This window comes from Periplaneta americana, chromosome 11, assembly GCF_040183065.1.
Source record: "Periplaneta americana isolate PAMFEO1 chromosome 11, P.americana_PAMFEO1_priV1, whole genome shotgun sequence".
Lineage (NCBI taxonomy): Eukaryota > Metazoa > Arthropoda > Insecta > Blattodea > Blattidae > Periplaneta > Periplaneta americana.
This window is the reverse complement of record NC_091127.1, coordinates 118,724,765-118,747,303: the sequence shown is the minus strand read 5'-3', so window position 1 is coordinate 118,747,303 and position 22,539 is coordinate 118,724,765. Positions and strand designations below refer to the sequence as shown.

Below are 22,539 nucleotides of genomic sequence, written 5' to 3'. Positions count from 1 at the left end.
TCTTTCTGGTTCCAAATATGTGTGCTTTTTCCGTGCATATTTGCATGTTTTGCCCTTTTCAGGGATAAAAACATGCATAATGTATTTTTAAGGAATTTTTATCTTAATCATTCATGTAATATACATTACATTTAGTTTAAATGCATGTTTATAGGTTTTGAGTGAACACTTCAGTTCCTCGGATTTTATGCCCCTCATTTTAGCTTCAGGAATCAGAATAGAAGAAGGAAAAGAAAAAAATAACAGAAAAAGGTTAATTGAAGTTTGCACCCATAACTTCTTGTAATGTACAGAAGTCATTCTCTGCCTACAAAAACATATTCCCTGACAAGTGCCGAAACTTCACAGAAACAAATTTAGAAATGTTGTTAGTTCTTAACTGTGCAAAAATAAAAAAGTGAAATAAGAAATTTGGAACAAAATGGAAGTGCATATTTTAATGTATTTTTCGCTTGATCGTGCATGTTTCATAGTTTGATAGTGCATGAATGCATGCATGTTTTGGGATTTTATAGTACATGAAATTCTCGTCTCTAATAATTATTATAATTATGATTACAATGAGAGGAGTTCGGCCGGCAGCGTGGATCGTGTCCTGGTATAGCTCAGATGGAAAGAGCGCTCAGCGCGCACAGCTGAGAGGTCTCGGGTTCGATTCCCGCTGTCGGGACGATTTTTTCTCAAATCAATAGATATTCATTATTTGTTAGGATGAGGTGGGATTAATTAAATTATTTTTGTAAATTATATTCATCTTCTGTAATTTATTTTATTTAGCATTGCTTTCAATTGCAGGGGTTATTTAACGTCGAAATTAAAAGTTTGGCTAGAAATTGCCTACAGATTTTGCTTCGAGTCCTCTGTCAGGAAGAGGGTTATTTAGAGGGCCATATATTTAAAACAGGAGACCTATAGCTTCACTTTTACTTCCGGAAGAAACCATGCATTTCGTTTCCCATAAAATCCATCGCTCTTTGCTAGATTTGAACCTGCGAACCTTGGATTCAGCGACTAGCATAGTACCTAGTAAACCACCAGTTACAACTTGTTCGCTGTTGTGACGTCATCTACTCATATGTAAACTCATTAACATTTGAACAGAATATTTTGATCCATACTATTTTCAGTTCGATGAAATTTCGATAACCTTCATTTTACAGGCAGTTTGTAATTTATTACATTTGGCAATGTTGACTTCAACAACTGTATGAATTGCTATATTTCAGTGTGTAAACATCTTTGTATTACTGTCAATGCGTTTATCTAAATTTGTGAAATGTCTGCGTTGAAATTTCACACTCAGTTCGTTTTTAAGAAAGTATAACAATGTATGGAAGCTGTCATTGACAGAGATGGAAGATGATTGATATACCCAGTTGATTACGATAAATTAAAAGTACCTTGTAAATACAGAAAGTAATTCGGGGGTTTCGAAATGGTGATTCTTAATTTTTCTCAACATTTTAATAGAAATTTGTGGCTTCACAATTATTTGTTGATTCCGCGACATGTATGTCTATCGGTGTGTGCATAGCTTTTATCTGCTAAACGGTTGAATAAATTCACTAAAGAAATATCAGCAGCAATAAAAATTTAAGGTGCAGCTGTTGCAGACGGAAAACATTAGACTTTTATATCAGTTCCGCTCAAACTCAATTCTGTATGATGAAAGGAAGCTAGATATAATGAAGGTTGAAAGGACATTAATAGTTATTTATGCAACAAGTGGATAATCTTGATGATTATGGCTTGAGTGACTATTTGTCACGAGTGCCATAACAAGATTATTCACGAGTTGGATACAACATTTATGGCATCTTAGCATTATAAATTGTAGGAAATAAATTATGATAGAAATTCGGAATAAAGAATTCGTATGTTCGTATCAATTAGTTGGGCCTGGCATTGACACTGAATAAGGAGAAATGAATGACCTGACAGGTTATGTTACAAATGTTCCTTTATTTTGTTAATATGGTTTCTTTGAACCACAGAACTGTTTCATGTGATATTACAAAAGTGATACAAAATTATTAGAGATTGGAAATAAATGATACGTCACCTTCTGTCCTGTATTTCATTTCTTGTTACGTCGTGCGTAGAAGCGGTAAGCAAGATAGTAAGCGTTCCGGTATTACATCACAGCGAATACGTCATTGTTTTTATTGGCACGCATGCTATAATAAGCCGATTACGCACTATATTGTATGTAGTGACAACCTGTTTATAATGCTAGGATGGCATAAAATAATTATTACATATACTGTATTTACAAAGTTAACATCTTGTGACAAATCAAATATAAAATATGTACAGCCAAATCAATATACCTGTACAATACGATAGTCATTGTCAACTATCCTAACAGAAAAGTACAGATGAGAGACGAGATCTGGCAGTGAGCTGTGCGAGAGGGAAAGAATGAGCTATCAGAACGAGAGTTGTTTCATGATGGTTAATGTTACACGGACATGGAAAAACCTATCTTCCCCCTCCATACTCAATGGTGATAAAACCACGGCACATGATAAGGTCACAGGACCGGTCTTGCCTCTTCTACTGTACCACTCTCCATGATCTCTTCAGTGGTCATTTAATAATTTTCTTTCTTTCATAGCCTCGAAGAACCCATCTTCCATGTTGCTCGTGGTCGACCTTACTTCTTTCTTCGTCAGCCCACTCGAGGTGAGTGGATATAAGTGGAAAAACTGAGACGATGTTGGGTGGAGTTCCTGGGTAGGCCAGTCGGTAAGAACGCTGGTGCGTTCAGCTAGTGGTCTCGTGTTCGATACCCGGCCCCAGAACAATTTTTCGCTTGAAATTATTCAAATCTGCTTCACAGGCAGGCTTTACCTGAATACTAGATATAGCCTATGTCCTTTATTTAGCCCACAAAAATCGTACAACACTTCGCTGCTCTTCACAAGTTGACGACAGTAACATGCGCGCCATCTTTGTTGCGTAGTTAACGCTAGAGCTGACATGCAAAACAAATAATTTTGTCTGTAGATAAAACTTCAAACTATATCTCTGTGAAATGTCAACATCTCAGTCGCAATACTAACGCAGAAAAAAATTATTGTGCGTTACTTTCCTATCCAACCTCGTAAAAAATATTAACGTTTCTCTTAACGTTATGTTTCACGTTTCTTAGAAATGCAAATTTATTTGAAATTTTTTTCTATTTATATCACCATAGGAAATATCTTATAATAGAACCAGAACATTTAGATAATTATGATACTGTTTTGTTTTGTCCTTTTGTACCAATTAAACATCTCTAATGTTATTTATTTCAATGATGTATGTCATTCAAAGTTACGAAATCTTTCCAAATCCTATTTAGATAATGATGAGCGAGACTCGAAGCGCACGAGAGTTACGAGACGAGACTCGAAAGACAAGTGCAACGAACACAGCGAGCGAGAGCGGCAGTTAGATTTGTTCATCTATAAGAATTTGTTTCATTTGATTTTTCTGCTGAGCTTTTGCCTTATGTCCCTCTCCTTGCACATGTTGTCTCAGGTGGCACTTCTTTTCATGTGAAATCTAAAAAAGTGTAGAAGTTAACTTAATTAGAACCCTAAATGTTGTATTGCCATATTTCTATCACAAACTGTGATTACTTGGTTCGAACAACCGAAACCTCAATGATCCGTAAATAACTATCTAAATCTAAAAGCTTAAAGTGTAGTTGTGTTTAAAAGAATTTCACCCCAGCATAGCTCAGTCAATGTATAAATATTATAATAGGCCTACTCACTAAAATATATTTGAACTATTGTTACATACCTATTTGCTACAAACCTCGCAGAATATTATTTTTCCATCGAAAGCGAATTGTGGAAATTTTGTTAGTCATTGCCAGATCAATCAATCAATCAGTCAGTCAATCAATAAATCAATCAATCAATCAATCAATCAATCAACCATTTATCAGCATAGATGTTGCACTTTTATGTTTCGACATTAAGTTGCACAGGATAACGTCCTACCGCTTAAAACTTCTTAGCATAAATAAGGTTCGAATGTCTACTATACATACTAGTATGTCTTCTTTTATCTATCAAGAAGTGCTCTATTTGGTTGTGTGTCAATCCATCTGGAGAAGTCCAAGTATATTTATGTATATCCTTAAGGAGAAATGTTGTACTTTTGACAACTAAATTTTTGATGTGGCAAAGTTGACTAACCTAACGCCATTGCCATTGCTAGTCACGTGTAGGCTCCCTTTTCCAATAGTCGGTTTAAAAATATCCTCCCGTCCTACTTTAGCATTGAAATCCCCAAATAAAATTTTCATGTGGTATCTAGATAACTGATCAAAAGTGTGTTCCAATTCCTCATAGAAGCTATCCTTTATATGGTCGCCTTTCTCTTCTGTAGGAGCGTGGGCATTTATAACTACGATATTGCACCATCTACCCTTAAGTGACTATCACTGATAAATTCGATCTTTTTACTGCTGACTTTATTCTTTTATGGACAAAGAATCCTGTTAATAATTGGTGACTATTGCTTTCTTTCTCATAATACAAGTAATCTCCTATTTGTGATATCCCATTCCCATCTAACCTAACCTCCTGTACTCCCACGAAGTCTATTCTAAATCTAGCTAGTTCTTTTGCTACTAATGTTACTCCTCCTGTTCTATAAAGACTAGTTACGTTCCAAGTTCTAAATCTCATAACGTTATTTCTTTGCTGTGGTCGTGCCAGAGAATCAGTCCCATTCCGAGGCTTATTTTGAGGTTTCGTAACAAACTAATTTTTATGGTGATTGGTTGTTAGCACTTCGCCCAACTCCTAAGCTGGAGGATCATCCCTTATCGGCTGTCCACGACTGCTTTTTCAATATATTCGCAGATACCCTCCATGTCTGGAGGCCGTCTCCTCTATCCGAACCTGAGGTCGCGCCATGCCGTGGTGATACCCACAATATATGAGAGGAATATGGACAAAATATTTAAAACATTCCAGTTAAATAAAATCGTCATAATTTATTTTATTTAAACTCATAGACTATTTCATATTTTTCACATCTGGAATTATCGCATAACGTTGACAACATAAAACGTTAACGATGGAATCTCAAATAAAGTACAATAAAATAAAATGTGTATAAAAAGATTAGGCTGCGTAAATTTTAATAACTGAAATTTTAAAATAATTTTTATAACATTATAAATAAATGACAAAATATTATAACTCCTTAACATGTTTTTAGCGTCTTGTCCCAACTCCCTGAAACACATTTTTAATATTATCCTTCCATCTACGTCTCGGCCTCCCCAAAGGTCTTTTTCCCTCAGGTTTTCCAACTAACACACTATAGGTATTTTTTAATTTACTCGTACGTGCTACATGCCTTGCCTATCTCAAACGTCTGGATTTAATGTTCCTAATTATGTTAGGTGAAGAATACAATGCGTGCAGTTATGCGTTGTGTAACTTTCTCCATTCTCCTGTAACGTCATTCCTTTCAGCCCCAAATATTTTCCTAAGCACCCTATTCTTAAACACCCTTGACCTCTGTTCGTCTGTCGAAGTGAGAGTCCAAGTTTCACAACCATTCAGAACAACAGGAAATATAACTGTCAGAATAGTAGCTACGTACTTGAAAAATATCTGTCAAGGACAAGGAGAGGTAGGGCTACATGGAGATTAAAAATAGTATTGGTAATGAAATCCACTGCCATCAGCTGTATATTAAGACATATATTTATTGTGTGCCTAGAAATACATCAGTATAAGTACGCAATATGACTGCGACAGTAGTCCTACTTGAATCACATCTCGCACCCTGATGTGTCTGTGTCGCTCGGCCAGTCGCAGAAGGACTTGGCTTGGTTCCACACTGTTCCATCGGCGCATGTGTACAGAACTGGCTCACCGTAGATGCACTCGTAGTACTGAAACATAGTTCAATATTTCTAATTTTGAGTTGTCACTTTGTTGTTAAATGTTGCTTCTATGTTCATGACTTTAATTCGAGTTGAACTAAATTAATTTAGTAATTTAATTGAATAAGAATTGTTAAAAAAGTTCTTTAATACTTAATTGTATTGTTTTCTGAATCCTCTGCTTTAGTTCATGAATTTTGTGTGTGTGCGTGCGTGTGTGTGTGTGTGTGTGTGTGTGTGTGTGTGTGTGTGTGTGTGTGTGTGTGTGTGTGGTGGTGTTAAGGATACCGACAAACTTCTAGGAGTTGTTAAAACGTAAACACTGCAGAATGGAACGATTTGTATAGGCTGAAATGGCCGATATGCACTTAGTGTAAGGTGGAATAGAGGAAACGCCAAAACTGGTCAACGCATGTATGCTCTAAGATATCCGAACAGGCACGGACCACACCATAGCACATCTGTTTCCATGTATCACGTACTGTGTCTGCTAGTAAACACAGCGAGACGATCTCCTCCAAGCCTTGCAATTGTATCGTCAATGTACTGCGCAGTATTTGTGCTGTTAATGCTTTAATTGTACTGGTGCAGTGCATTGAATAGCATAAACACGGATTTGTGCCTGGGACCTTTAACACTCTATAAGTCAGCAAATAAATGTTTGCGGTATTTTGTAATTCATTGCCCTTTATCACCCCTAGAACTTTGTCGGTATGCTTGAGCTTAATTCTGTGTATTTATGCATGCATGCATGTGTGCATAATAATCTATACACATGTCCTTTAATAATCAATAAAGTAATAAAATTAATATACTTCTGGGTGAAATTGTATCAAGAAAGTATGCGTATTAGAAACAGTGGAAAAGTAAAGAAAAAGTAAAATGAAAGAAAGAAATAAGATAAAAGTAAAATCGAAAAGAAGGGGAGGATGAGATTATGATTTGAAAAGCAAATAAAGTAAGAAAAAGTTAAATTTGAATATGATTATGCACACATACAAACAGACAAATGGTAAAAAAAAAAAACAAAAAAAAACATAAAACTCGACTAAAGAACGCGAAAGGAAAAAAGAAAGGAAGAAGAGTCAAGGAAAAAAAAAAGAAAAATATATAGATAAGAAAGTAAAGGGGAGGAAAAATGGAAGGAAAAAATAAATAAAAAATCAAATAAGAAAGAGTGGATGCAATGAAGTTGAAAAAAAGGAAAAATATAGGAAGAAGGAAAGAAAGAAAAAGTTCTGAAAAAATAGGAAAGATGAAAACCAAGGAGAGAAGATGAAGAACAAAAAAGTGAAGTAAAAAGAATGTCAAATAAAAAGGTCAAAAGAAAGAGAAAATAAATAACTAAGAAATTTAAACAAGAGAAACGAGAAAAATGAAAGAAAAGAAGTATCAGAAGAGGGACAATAAAGAAACTATGAAAAATGAAATTAAAGAAATAGCCTGAACTTACCTTATCAAAAAGGAAACATGAGCAGTGAGGAAATGAGAAATAAATATATGAAATACGAAAAAGAAAGAATGGAAAGAATAAAGCGGAAGGAAAAAGTGTGATTAAATAAAGAGAAAACAAAGAAAAGGAAAGGAGAAGTTTGAGGAAATGAAGTAAATAAAGAAGGCAAATGACTGACGGTAATGAAAAGACTGCACTCGACCCGTTGAAGGATTTGTTTACCTGGTTGCATTTGGCTGCGGGCAGGTACAAGGAGTTGCTGCAGTCCAGAGAGCCAGGAGGAAGTGTGGGACCCGTGGTGCCCTTGGTGGTGGTTCCTGTGGTGACAGGATCAGTACTCGAGGTGGTAGTAGTCACGGAACCATCTTCCCCAGGAGTGCTTTTGGGGCGATCCCATTCGGGCTGCAACAGTAAAATATTAATTTAATCATTACTTCACGACATTACATACCACGTTCACATCGGAAGCATTTTGAAATTGTTATAAGTAATTTTTATTCTTAGAATGTGATAATTGAACGGCCGGGTAAAAAGGTTAATAGATGTCAGGTATGAATTTCTTAAGAAGAACAAGCAGAATATAATTTTTCTAAAGAAAACAAGTTAGGTGGGGAGGTGAAAGATAAGTCAACAAAATATAAAATTAAGTGGTAAGGCCATATTATATGGCAATAAATAATAATAATAATAATAATAATAATTGTGGCGCGGCAACTCATGAAGGGCCAAGGTCGACCAGGTAACTGCTAGCCTCATATCCACATGCCTCATTAGTAGACTTGTAATGTTGGACCGATAGAATGCGTTACGGTGGTTTCAAGTTGACTATCCGTTCACCAGTCAGTAAACAGTGTACCTGCTGAATACTCCGTTCGCCAGTCACTTCCGAAGCATAAGTAAACAGTGTGCCTGCTGAATAATAATGCCCAAGATTAAAGGTTCTCAGGCGCGTATTTTTGCAGCGGAATTTGGTGAGTGTTTTGAAGTGAGTGACAGGAACATTACATGTAAATTGTGTAATGCAAACATATGAGGTGACAAGCGATATTATATACAGAGACATTGCAGCACAAGAAAAGAAAGGAGGAATAATTCTGTGATAATCCTTTTGCACATGACAAAAGGTACATAAAAATATATCTTTGTAATGCTATGTAGAGTATATATTTACTTTTAGAACTGTCCAGATTTGTTTATGTGCACCTTGTTATTCGCGTAATCGATCGTAGAACCAAGTCATTATCCTCGTACTAACTCACGTTCCCGGCCTATGTACCAAGCTGTAGTCAACTTGTGTAATCGGTCCCCAACATTACAAGCCTGTTCATTAGAGGTCATTGATCATCAAACCAATATGGGCGTAACATATGGTCAGCACGACATCTCCTCAGTCGTTATTTTTGGTTGATTAAATCCGTGTTATCACAGAAAATCCCTTTATAAAAATATCATCATCACAATCATCATCATCTCCAAGGATCAAATCCGAATTCGTTGGGCTTCTAACTAGAAGTTATCTCAGAAACAACGAAGTATATTTTCGTTGTAAATTTTTCAACACTTAGAATAGTAAAGCATTGTAACATACCCTGGGGGTGGTAGACACATGGGGAGTGGGCACCACGTATCCTTTCATATTCTCGTGCATGACGTTGATGAGTGGATTCTTGGTCCCGCATGTGCCCTGGAAGTCGTCCATGTCGATGGCCCAAGTCATGGCTCCCAAATAACCTTTCTCCTTGATGAAGTCCATCTTGATCTGCACACTCGTGGCGTTCTCGTAACCCACCCATTGAGTGTCTGTAACACCGAATCCGTCTGTATGTCAAATTCCTTGCTTCACAAGAAAGAAAACAAAGTCAATCATGGTCTGCTTCAGATTATCTGTTCCAGTCATTTCTGATGCGTCCTCAGAAAACAGAGCGATTTTAATCCAGACAAGTCGTACGAGATTTATACTGGTATTTTGGAAATTTATGACCTAGTACTACGTTCAGTAGAAGACTAAATAAGAAGGTCTTTAGAGCTGACTTCCAATAACTCAACAATTTGAACTATTTCTTAAATAAATAAAAGTATTTCTTGTAATAAAATTTTGAAATTTTATATGTATGTTCTATGCAAGAAATCGTTCTAACATTCGGAATACCAATATTCCACAGCAGAACGCCGGAAATAGAAGTCGCGTGGTCACAACTCGCTAACATAGGATAACTTTTTTTATTTTAGTAGGTTATTTTACGACGCTTTATCAACAGCTTAGGTTATTTAGCGTCTGAATGAGATGAAGGTGATAATGCTGGTGAAATGAGTCCGGGGTCCAACACCGAAAGTTACCCAGCATTTGCTCATATTGGGTTGAGGGAAAATCCCGGAAAAAACCTCAACCAGGTAACTTGCCCCGACCGGGAATCGAACCCGGGCCACCTGGTTTCGCGGCCAGACGCGCTGACCGTTACTCCACAAGTGTGGACCACAGGATAAAGGCTATTGGTCTGATAAAGAACCGATTGGAAGAAGCGAAGATACAGTAAGAGAAGACGGAACAGTGGTTACAGAAAGAGACTTCAGGAAAGGATAAAGTAAGTGAATTAAGTAGAGAAGAAAGGAATAAGAGTGCAGGATTGAATCAAGAAGTAGAAATGAAAACCCAGGCTTTAAAAAACTTCAGACTAAAGGTAGAAAACATCAGTGAGAAGATAGAAGAGTTGATAGCAGAGAGTAACAAATTAAAGAAGAAAATGAGTGACTACGATCTCAGGACGAGGAAAAAGAACTTAATTTTTGGGGTAGAAGAAATGGGCCGGGAAAAAGAGATGGATACCTTTGAGAAAGTGAGAGATTTTGTGAAGTGATTTTTAATATGGAGTTGATAGAAGAACATGTTGACCATACGTACAGGTTAGGGAAAGGAACTAAAAGGCCTATCTCCTTGTGCTTAAGAATACTGAATAGTTTAGGACGGCTCTGTGGTTCAGGAGTGAGAGTAGAAACAGATATGTCATTTGAAGTACAAGGGATATTGATTTTGGCATCCGATTGCGAAAAAAATATTCAGTAACTGTCATTACACGATAGAATGCTTCCATAACATATGTCTTTTTTTGTAAATTAAGATAAAAAATAGAATTAATAGAATAATGACAAGCAAAAATCCTTTCAAATATAGTAGGCCTACTTGATACAGACTACTTCGACATTTACCTTTCCAGGCATAAGGGCACTTTCCAATGTCGTCGAACTCCTGAACCCACTGGCTGTCTGGCGCTTGGAGATATTCACAAATCTGAAACAATGAAAGTAAGTTGCACGTTTTAAATAGAATGTAAATCTAGAATTAACATTCAAATATTGCTTCTCTATAATATTCTTAACACACTTTTAACGTGGAACTTTTAAGTGGGCACCTAATCGGGAAATATGTCTGTTACCATTCTTGCTTCTTAGCGGGAGCATGCCGATGCAACCTGCAACATATCATTAAATATATTTGGCCTACTAGGTGATTGAGCATCGAATGGTGCATCAATTATTCTCTTGCACTCGTTACGATATTCATCAAGAGTTGAAGTTCTTTGTTTTATGGGTATGCTAAGATGATTGTCATCAAGCGGTGGCCTACGATTAGTTGAAACTACACAAATAGCAACTTTTCGCTGCAATTACAGGGATTCTACGAATTCCCTGACATCTTTCTTGGTAATTTTGTATAAAATAAATTGTTTGTATTTTATAAGAATTTCAACAGACAATTAATATCGTACTTAGTAGATCTTTAATTATTATTGTCAGTTATAATAGGTACAGTAAATCAGTTATTTATAGATTTCAAAAAGGCATATGACTCAGTTAAGAGAGAAGTGCTATATAATATGTTATTGAATTTGGTATTCCCAGGAAAATAGTAGGCCTACGATTAATTAAAATGTGTATCAGTGAAACATATAGCAGAGTAAGTATAGGCAAGTTTCTGTCTAATGCTTTTCCAATTCACTGCGGGCTAAAGCAAAGAGTTGCACTATCACCTTTGCTTTTTAACTTTGCTCTAGTATATGACACTAGGAAAGTCCAGAATAACAGAGAGGGTTTGGAATTGAACGGGTTACATCAGCTGTTTATGTGGATGACGTGAATATGCTAAGAGAAAGTCCACAAACTATTAGGGAAAACACGGTCATTTTATTGAAGCAGGTAAAGAGATAGGTAGGTTTGAAAGTAAATCCCGAAAAGACAGTATATGATTATGTCTCGTGACTAGAACATAGTACGAAATGGAAAAATAAAAATTGGAAATTTATTCTTTGAAGAGATAGAAGAATTCAAATATCTTGGAGCAACAAATATAGATGACACTCCGGAGGAAATTAAACGCACAATAAATATGGAAAATGCCTGTTATTATTCGTTTGCGAAGTTTTTGTCATCTAGTCTGCTTTCAAAAAAACTGAAAGTTTGAATCTATAAAACAGTTATATTACCGGTTGTTCTGAATGGATTGTAAACATTGAACTCTCACTTTGAGAGAGGAACAGAGGTTAACGGTGTTTGAGAATAAGGTGCTTAGGAAAATATTTCAGGCTAATTGTCAGTAGACCCCTACAAGATAGTAATTCGTATTTATTTCAAGTTATTCTATAGAATAAAATCCTTAGCTTGTTTATCCCGGAAGGGAACTAAAACTGTGGATTCCCTTGGCGTAGAATAAGTAGGTAGAAAAGAGGGCTCCAGATATAATTTATCTACAAATTTTCGCCACCTTGAATTTCGACGCTGGATAACCTCTTTGGTTGAATTACTATTAATTAATTGAATAATATATTATACTTTCTAAAAATGTTGTAGTACACATCCTCTTCCTGAGATAATTTCTAGACTTTCCGAGATCCGACGACCATCAGAGAATTGTTCAATGAAATTACAGAGTACCGTTAAGTCTGAGAAAAATAATTTACAGTAAGCCTACATACAGGGAGACAGCATTTCTTTATCTTTCAAGAGAACTCTTAATCAGAAACGACAAAATAGTCATTGGAAAGGCGAAGAAAATGTATGTAGCCTATAAATTTTTAGGGACAGACCACGTGATCTAATTTGAAATAGTTCCTAAGAAAAGAATTCACAGAGAAAATCACTGGTGCCTGTTTGAGTAAATTATAGATTTTTCAACTTTATTTTAAGAGATATCCCCAAGCTTCCGTTGTAAAAATGCATATCATATAATATTTACGGAATGAAAATCCTCGTAGATATTATAATTACGTTGATACATACGTATAAAATACGTATGGAGAAAGGGAAAGACAGACAGCATACAAATAACCTCTCTTTGCGACTTCAGGATGTTGAAAACGTGTATTTGCGAAGGTAGAAGTTGATTTTCGCAGTAATATAAAGCTTTACACTTCGTATGATGAGAAAGCAACATAAGATGCATTAATTCCATTGCTGTCAGAGGCCGATAGGCTTGGAATTTTATTGTTACTGAGAAAGTACTCACCTCGTAGTAGGCGAGAGTTCCCTTGGCGCCGGTGTAAGGACCAGCGTCGCCGCCGCCCGCCTCCTTGTTGATGTAGGTGAAGAGGCCGTGGTCCGTGTTGCCTTGGCTCAGTGTGAAAGTGCGGCCGTAGAATGGGATACCAACCACCAGCTTGTCGGGCGAGCAGCCTTTATCCACCCAGAGTTGCATCCCATCATTCTAATAACAGAAATGCCAACAATGACAGTTAAATGTTATCCATTTGTACAATAGAAATTAAACGACCTGACACTGTTTATGCGCAAGAGAGAAGGAGATTTTTACGGGAAGATCCTGTAGAGCAGCGGTTATCAGCACAATTCACCCTCGGGCTAGCGTCTCTAACCTGCGGGTAAGAGATGCATGCTAGTGTAACCGTGACTGCTGGCAGGTATGCAGTATTTCAGTGGTGGGGTTTCGTTCGTGCCAGAGATTACGTCAGCAATAATAGTTTAATGCTGCACACCAGAGTGCTGCAGAACAGCGCTTACAACCGGTTTATATTCGACCGGTTGCAGATCAACCTGAGAGGTTGGACATTCGTTCGAATATCCGGTCTTGAAGCGGTTGCGCCTGGTTAGACAGAACCACAGATATAGAGGATAAATACCAAGCGCATTTCATCATACAGGAACTCATGGTATTTTGTAACTACACAAATGCAGTAACAATTGAAGAAAATTTACTTTTCCTAGTTAAAAAAAAGTGTTAGCTTGAAATTCTTAGGAAAATATTTGGGGCTAAGAGGGATGAAGTTACAGGAGAAAGTTATACAACGCAGATGCACGCATTGTATTCTTCACCTGATATAATTAGTAACATTAAAGCCAAACGTTTGAAATGGGCAGGCCATGTAGCATGTATGGGTGAATCCAGAAATGCATATAGAGTGTTAGTTGGGAGGCCGGAGGGAAAAAGACCTTTGGGTAGGCCGAGACGTAGATGGTAGGATAATATTAAAATGGATTTGAGGGAGGTGGGATATGATGATAGAGACTGGATTAATCTTGCACAAGATAGGAACCGATGGCGGGCTTATGTGATGCCAGCAATGAACCCGTGGGTTCCTTAAAAGCCATAAGTAAGTTAGCTTGAAATAGGGTTATAATTGATTGGACACTTTGGTACTTTTATCTTCATAACTAATATATGAATGAACTAATGGACACCGGTAACAACGAAATAAATAAGCGTAATGCATAGATGAAATCTGACGTGTAGTCAAATAGAAGAATAAAAAAAATTACAATTACTTACAAAATAGAAGAGCAAATATGTGCACACTTACTATAGTAACGTTCATACTTTAAACTCAAAATACATAGGCTACCTCTGAAAAAGTAGTTGTTAATATAGCTTATGTCTTTTAATTATTCTAAGTGGATGTATTGTTATTTCTCTAATAAACCGTTTTTAGGGAGAAAAATTGTTATTAACAAAAATAAGAGCACTCTCAAGTCTAATTATTGTAGTTTCATGATGCTTGCTTCAATCAATGAGGAGAGAGGAGGAAATATCATTTGAAAGGTACACGATGATAATCGCGTTCTTGCAACGATTCTTGGAACTCCTGGATGGCTCAATATTATCTGTCTTTCATGATGCAGAGCCGTCCACCCGAGTGAGACTCGGTCATTCGTTAAACCGAACATTGGACTACTCCGCGAGATGGAAGAGCTTCGCATACTGTCTATAGCGCTAGGCGTTCATAGCAATCTGTCTTTTCAAACCGGTTATGCAGGACTCTAATGCACACAATGTTCACATATGCATTAAAATAAGCATATTTTATATATTCGTAATTAATAAATAATTACTCAGCTTGTTCGTTTATGATGTCAACAACCTGAGTGGTAAGATATTTTTAATGACTCACCACTTGAACAAGTTAGTAACTTTAAATGCCAAGTTTCCCTTGCTGTGATTCCTCATCACACATAAGTATCACATTTATACGAGTATAATATCTCCCAGGATCACTATGTATTTATTTTTCTCTTTTTTCTTTTTGTTTGCACTTCGTCTAGTGGCCTTAACGATAAAGAACTGTAAAGTTTGGGACACTCACAACATTGAGGGCTTGATAAGCGTAGGGGTCGTCGGGTCTCTTGTACAAGGGGCTGTGCACATCTGCGAACCCGGCCCAGTTTCCTCTCAGATCGTAGGTCATCGCATGGACTGCATCAATCAACCTGAGAAGAGAAACAAGCGTTATTGGGGCTCTGGTGAAATGCTAACACAGGAAACTGAAATATCGAAGAAAAACTGCGCCACAAATATTTATTCTTCACTCCTTTGCTAAACAATTCTCCGTCTCAGAAATCGCTGTATCGGTTATACAGAATGGGAGGGATATACGTACAAATATTTTTAGAGGTAATTGGGGATAGTATTCTGAACCACATTATTTAACAAATTTCTCATTCTTCGAAGTTATTTTTCCAGACAAGAATACCATTTTTAGGTTAGTTAATAGTTCCAGACTATTTGTTTTCTTTACGGATGCCTCACTAGTATTTCGGAGGTCTAAGCTCGTGTTTGTTGTCTACTGTCCAGGCTTACCATGAAGGTCTTTGTGGTGTAACAGGTTATGAAATAATGCATCGTGTATCCAAACATTATCCCCTTTTAAATTACCACATGGGACTACATTCATGATTTATTTTGTACTACAATACATTTGAATTTCACTCTAAGCTGTTTATGCTGGAGTATGATAATGATATCGAAAGACGTGCGTATAGCCTGAACTGACAGGCGTTTAATAGTACTACCATTCACAAAACACCATACCGTAAAATACGTGACACATTTATGGAAAAACTATAAGAGCAAGAGAAAAAGTACCGTGGGAAGCTTACGAGAAAGTCTCTGCGATATATATTTTAATTAGGCGCGGTGGGGCGAGGTATTGATGAATGGAGCACCGCTCTTTCTAGAACTGACCAGAGATAAGGTAAGTTGTTACGTATTATGACCGACCCTAATGACATTAAACGGATGACATCACTGTCAGCACATGATATTTAATTATACTGTGGCTGAAAATATCAGAAGATTTGAGACTAGCTCTGTGTAGATGTGTTGTGTAAGTTGAAACTGTTGGTTTATATTTTAAAAGTTGATCGAATGTTTTACGTTGATTAATTATTGTAATGGAGTTATGTCGTTTTCTGCGAGCAAGAGTGGCCTTACGCTGGCTGTTGCCTGCTTGTAGGATTGGCATTACTCCACATTCCCACCAGAGCTGATCTCGTGAATTCCCCACAGTAAAAATGGCGTTATTTCACTTTCATTTTTCTTAAACAAATATCAAAATATTTGCAGGTATACCCCTCCCATCCTATATAGTTTATGGTTTGCTAGTGTTTATTGTTATGTATGTATGTATGTATGTATGTATGTATGTATGTATGTATGCTACTCGTATGTATGTGTGGTGTATGTGTGTGTATGTTGTGTTTTAGAATAGATTTTTTGATAACAAGCAGTGCTGTAGTTGAAAAAAAAATACTGGAACTCGGCTATTTCAGAAGCCCCTAAGTTGTGCTTCATCAGTCGTTTCCTGTATTATTTATATTGGGACTGTGGAACCCTAATATGACTTTTACTGGAACTGCGTTCCGAATCAGCTACAGCACTGATAACAAGTGGTCATAAATAATTTCAGTAGTGGATAATACTTCGTAGAATGAACTCATAACAAATGTTCAAATGATAAATGACTGTAGTAAACAAGTCTCTTTGGCAATACATTGCCATCTAGGATACAATGGGTGCATCAGCAGACTTGCATTGATAACATCATTGTTTAAAAAAAGGTAAAGGTAAAGGTAAAGGTATCCCCGTCATATGCCATGAAGGCACTTGGGGGCATGGAGGTAGAGCCCCATGCTTTCCATGACCTCGGTACTAGAATGAGTTGGTGTGGTCGGCACCACGCTCTGACCGCCTTTTACCCCCGGGAAAGACCTGGTACTCAATTTTATAGGAGGCTGAGTGAACCTCGGGGCCGTTCTGGAAGTTTGACAACGAGAAAAATCCCGTCACCACTTGCGATCGAACCCCGGACCTTCCAGTCCGTAGCCAGCTGCTCTACCAACTGAGCTACCCGGCCAAAAAATGAATTATTATCGGTTACAAACTTAAGTACGTCGAATGAATCTGGATTGTATCTTCAAACGCGTTGGACTTAAACTTTCATTGTTATGAGTTTCTGAATTGATTAAAGTTGCAACACTTGCTACCAAGCTGACAATATCTAACAGATGTTTCATTATGTTCTTTCATTAATAACTAAAAAACTAAGGATTTTTGGACATATGTTTATATGAAGTTTTTTCTTGATTTGTTCTGAGGAAGATGCCCCCAAATTTTGTCAAAGTATTTCTGAAACACTCTGTATATAATATATATATACGCACCGCAAGCAGTCCACAAGCTACTCACTCGCACAAATCAGGGACATAGAAGCCGTCCTGGAGCCGAAAGTTGGCGACTGGTACAGCCATGGTGATTTCCCAACCCTTTCCTTTTTTGTCGAAGGCTGTCCTCAGTTCTTCCACGAAGTAGAAGAAATTTTGTCTGTCGCTATAGCTGCCGCCGCGATCCGATGCTCCAGGATACTCCCAGTCAATATCGAGCCCGTCGAAACCATACTTGTCCAAAAAGTCTGCCGATAAACAATTCAGACATAGCATAGATTGATCAAGATTTGATTACCGACCAAATAACGCAGTTCTCTGTTATGTAATCTACTACTGCTAAATGTTAACAATATTTTCAACAGTATTTCAGAACGTTATGTATAAATTATATGATTGATTATTTGAAATCCAACAACATATTAGTTTTAGAGGAGTTAGGATTTATAAGACAAAACTCAACAGAGACTGTAGCTTTTAGGATAGTGGATGAAGTACCGGTACTGAATACTTTTAATTCGAAATTACATGTTGGAGGAGTATTTTGTGATTTGATCAAAGCGTTTGACTCTGTAGATTATAATACCGATATATTGATATACAGTAGTAAAGATGAGAACCGAGATCGGTTTACATCCTTTTTATCAAATAGGAAATAAAAATTGAAAATTGGAAATAAATACACAAAGTTACAAACTCAAATTTTGTAAATATTAAACTAAGAGTCCTCTAGGAATATATTTTAGGCCTACTATTGTTTCTAATTTATATTAATGATTTTCCTTCAACCATAAATAATTTATTCCAGATAGTCTTATTTTCAGACGATACAATTGTGATAATTTTAAGTAAATAATACTATCTCTTTATAAACACTTGTAATACAGTATTAAAGCTAATGAATTAATGGTTTACAGCAAATAAACTATCTCTTCATATTGATGAAACCAGTGTAATAAAATTAGTAGACATAATAGTCCTCAGTTTTCCTACAATGTTAGGTTAAATGAAATTGAACTAAAAGAATCATAACACACGTATAAAATATATTAATCCTAAATAGAGGTCTGCATTTATGCATTAAAATCCTTCCTTATCTTTTATTGGCGATGTGAACACAGTTAAAATGGCATACTTTAATTAAATATGGACTAATATTCTGCGACAACTCATCTGCAGTTAAACATACACTATACAAAAGAAAGCTATAGGCAAGTTTACAGTGAATCTCGTCTCATAATGAGAAATAACTGCTTCAATATTCGTAATTTATTATACCCATGTTTAATATATCTATTTTTACTCAGATTATCATCAGGGGAATAAGCACCTTTGGTAGACCTATGGTATAATTATTTTATGGATAAAATATTGAAATATCTGTCCCTTTTGGATACGTTTCACATGCTAAGAAATTTGGTTTTGATTTGGTAGAGTGGAGCACACTGTAAGGGATAAGTAAGAGTGGGTCAGACATATTGATTCATAATCGTTACTTTCTGATCAGGTTTTAATAAAGGTGAGAGACAGAGTTTAGAAATATTTTTACTGAATGTGATAAAAACTGCACATTTATCAAAAACGATTTCATCATTAAAATTAATATCAAGGTATTTAATGCGGTCATTAGGATTAGAAATGGATTGAATGAGCGAACCATTAGCGGACATGACATTAAACTGGGATAGGACACCACTTTTAATCGCTATTAAATTGCATTTGCTAGGGTTAATAGCCAAACCAAGGGTAGAAAGGTTACATTCTGCTAAACTAATAAGAGATGTAATTCCATTTTCACTGCTTGAATTCAAAGCAATGTCATCAGCAAAAGCAACGGCAGAGAGATTGTCTAGAGTAGGATTTAATGAAAAACCATAGGTGTGCGATACTTCATCATCAGTAAGATCCTTAATGATACCATCGATTGCTAAGTTGAATAGAGTAGGAGAAAGTGGGCTGCCCTGAGGAACACCTTTTTTACCTCTATGGGCTTAGTTTTCCCGTTAGAAATTTCAATTTGAATCAATTTCAAGCACCTTTAGTAGGCCTATGATATAAACATTTTATGTATCAAATATTGAAATATCAGTTTCCTTGGTATACGTTTCACATGTTATTGTACACAACATTGTTTTCTTATCACCACTATTGCTTACCTACGACACTGGGAATAAAGGTGTCTCTGCGCGCCTTGTCGGAAACCATGCCCGAGTACTTCCGTCCGCCTTCGCCCCATCCTCCCATGGCCACCTCTGTCTTCAGTCCAGGATATTTAGTCTTGAGTGCTGTGAAGTTGGCAAACCCTGTCATATGCAAATCCACCTGAAAAATTAATTATATTTCATTTTTATGTTCTCATAGAGTGATTTACATTACAACTGTAAGAATTGCAACAATTATTATAGGTGATTTATTGTCAAATTTGGCTTCTTTTCTCCTCACTCTTGTGGAGACTATAGAACAACATAATACATGATATACAAGTAACAGAATTATTTGGTTATGTGGTCAGCCTAGTGTAAGGCCACTACAATTGTTTTTTTTTTAACTACCCTCGCGACTGCCGAGGTTATACCAGATCGCCGGTGTGCCGGAATTTTGTCTCGCAGGAGTTCTTTTACATGCCAGTAAATCTACTGACATGAGCCTGTCGCATTTATGGGGGGAGGTACAATATTGACCTGCAAAAGTTATTGAAATCAATGTTTTTAATATCTCAGCAAGGCTAATATGAAAGCTAAATGAACAAAACTTTTCATGTTTAATATAGTACATACTGTACACTAAAAAAAACACTATTCAGAATATTAAAATAGTTAAATTACCTGTAAAAATAATATCAAATTTGATATTTTTTACAACCTAAAGTATTAACATAATAAATTATAGAATTAATTAAATATCTGCAAGATTATTTTACTGGAATATTTTAAAGACCTATATCAACAACATAGTCTAGGATATTTTACCTATTCCTTCAAAGAAATATTTTTTTTCTTAATCATTACCTTAAATATTAAGTTTTCTTAAATTGTTATTAAGAAAAATATATTTCCTGAAGGAATACATAGAAGATCCTATGCTATGTTGTTGATTAGGTCTTTAGAATATTTGTATAAAAGAATCGTGCTGATATTAAATTAATTGTAGATTTTTATTACGTAAGTACTTTACGGTTGTAAAAATAATTACGAAAATTTGATATTTTAACACGTAATTATTAGCCATTTTATTATTCTGAATAGTGTTTTATAAAGTATAATGTAGGTATAGTATGTATATCAAGCATGAAAAATTTTGTTCGTTTAGCTTTTATAGTAGCTGAGCTATAAAAAAATTGATTTCACAAAATGTTTGTAGACCAATGATGTACCTCCCACCTTAAGCACACTTAAATGCCATCGACCTCGGCCGGGATCGAACCTGCAATCTCGGGCACAGAAGGCCAGAACTCTACCGACTGCACTACCCAGGCCGACTCACTGGTCAAGTCAACACATATACGTGCTCAGGAATCGAGCCTAAGTTCACGTTATTTGTGGACTAAAGCATTAACATTTGAGTCACAAAATTTATTATTACGAACGACAATAATGTTTAAATAATATTGTAAAATAATACTCATATCGGAGATAAAATTTTCAATAACTTTTTGTATTTACCGAATGTGGTTAATTTTTTTTTCTAATAATGTATAGGGCATGCGGAAGTTTATAAGGGTTTCAATACTAACATCTTCGTCCAATACGAGAACTTCCCAGGTGACATTGCTGACTCCGATAAAAGCGTAGATGAGGTGAGTGCAGAGATCAGCCGGAATGTCTTCGATCTTGTAACTGCCTAGTCCGGGGCGATATATGGCCCAGTTGCTGAAGTAACATACAACTCGCGAAGGCTTGTCACCTACACATTTCAACATCACCATTATCACCACAATCTCCACCATTATTATCTCTATTATCATGACCAGCAAAAATATTCATACTGACCTGAGGTTGATATGATGAGAGAGAGTAGTACAACTCCACAAAGGAGAAGGAAGTCGAACGTCTTCATTTTAGAGGCACTCCTACAAAAATAAAATGTCTTTGTTGAATGTTTCCTTTCTCTCTTATGAATGTTGTTTATTAGAATGTGTTTAGAAACTGATGATATTCTGTACATAAAATTTATTGTAAACGGTATCATATTGAACCTTCACACTTAAATTGCGCGATGTGGAGAGAAATTATTGTGACGCAGAAAGTTATTTTCCAGATGTTTACTGCAGTACAAGCTTTCAGTAAGTCGTCTTGGTGTGAAAAAGGTGGTTTTTTTATGTACATTTGAGTAGTTTAATATCAAAGACGGACATCTGTCATCTCCATAGTTTTTATCTAGAGGCAATTTTTAAATTCCCGGTGTTCTTTGTAATATTTAACACAATTTATTTTATAAATGTAGTGTTAGAGTTTGCATATGGTTTCACTATAACTGGAAAGAGCATGAAAAATTGTATAAAAAACCACAGCTATCTAAATTTCGATTGAGGTCAGATGTCTGTCTTCGATATTAAGCTACTCATTTGTCTCCCCTGTCTGTGTATAGCCTTTTAAAGTTAACTACTGAGCACATATTGCTCACACTCAATAAGTACGAGTCAATTACAATCAGGGAAGTATTCACAACATACTTAAGTTTTCTTAAAATACACGAGACCTGAGATTATGTGAGACCTTTTTGCCAGAATTACTCAAAAGGTAGTGTATTCACAGTCTGCTCTTAACGCTTGTGTTCCTGTATTTCTTTCTACTTTCATCCTATTTGAAACAGTTTCAGTTACGAGCAAGAATAAAGGAAGGGAAGTCTTAAATTGAAGGCGCTGCTTACCAATTATTGGTATACCAGCTTACCAAACTTCAGTTGTCCTGGAAGAACTGGCACAGACAGAAGAACTCGGTACGCAACATTTATATAACGCAGGAGCCTTGCCACCTGATACCCCCTCCACAACTTGAATAAAACGATAACAGAGAAAATATTCCATTGCACAAGTGAATTATTATTAGATCAGTTATACTATATGCACAAATATTAACGTAACCTAGGTGGGTGTCATGGAAAAGAGCGTTATTGTATTGACATCTGTTGGAAAGCAACGATTCCCATTACACTGTGAGCCTAAATTCGTTTAAGAATTTGTATTCCAAAGTTTAAATGTAGAAAACAAAGAACGGACGTGGCAAAATTTTCCTTTGTTAACCGC

General features: G+C 36.2%; 1 protein-coding gene across 2 annotated transcripts; it reads right to left on the bottom strand.

Moving 5' to 3' along the window:
* Nucleotides 1–5,697: 5,697 nt before the first annotated feature.
* Nucleotides 5,698–22,262, bottom strand: LOC138709281 (endochitinase-like). 2 transcript variants are annotated; one of them, XM_069839935.1, is made up of 11 exons: nt 22,187–22,262; nt 21,284–21,363; nt 21,028–21,197; nt 19,451–19,616; nt 17,320–17,542; nt 14,939–15,062; nt 12,853–13,050; nt 10,560–10,641; nt 8,944–9,155; nt 7,578–7,757; nt 5,698–5,911 (listed from the first exon to the last, which is right to left on the bottom strand). In XM_069839935.1, exons 2-11 carry the CDS (start codon nt 21,348–21,350, stop codon nt 5,789–5,791), a joined length of 1,545 nt encoding a protein of 514 aa, XP_069696036.1. In that variant the 5' UTR covers nt 21,351–21,363; nt 22,187–22,262; the 3' UTR covers nt 5,698–5,788. The 2 variants fall into 2 exon arrangements, with proteins under 2 accessions (XP_069696036.1, XP_069696035.1); XM_069839934.1 differs by having other exon boundaries at nt 22,164–22,239.
* Nucleotides 22,263–22,539: the final 277 nt, after the last annotated feature.

Excerpts from the sequence above, each read along its gene's own strand:
- LOC138709281 (XM_069839935.1), bottom strand. The coding sequence starts at position 21,350 with ATGAAGACGTTCGACTTCCTTCTCCTTTGTGGAGTTGTACTACTCTCT. Across the intron at positions 13,051-14,938 it reads CTTATCAAGCCCTCAATGTT|AATGATGGGATGCAACTCTG; the intron begins GTGAGTGTCCCA and ends TTCTGTTATTAG. Across the intron at positions 5,912-7,577 it reads CCGCAGCCAAATGCAACCAG|TACTACGAGTGCATCTACGG; the intron begins GTAAACAAATCC and ends ACTATGTTTCAG.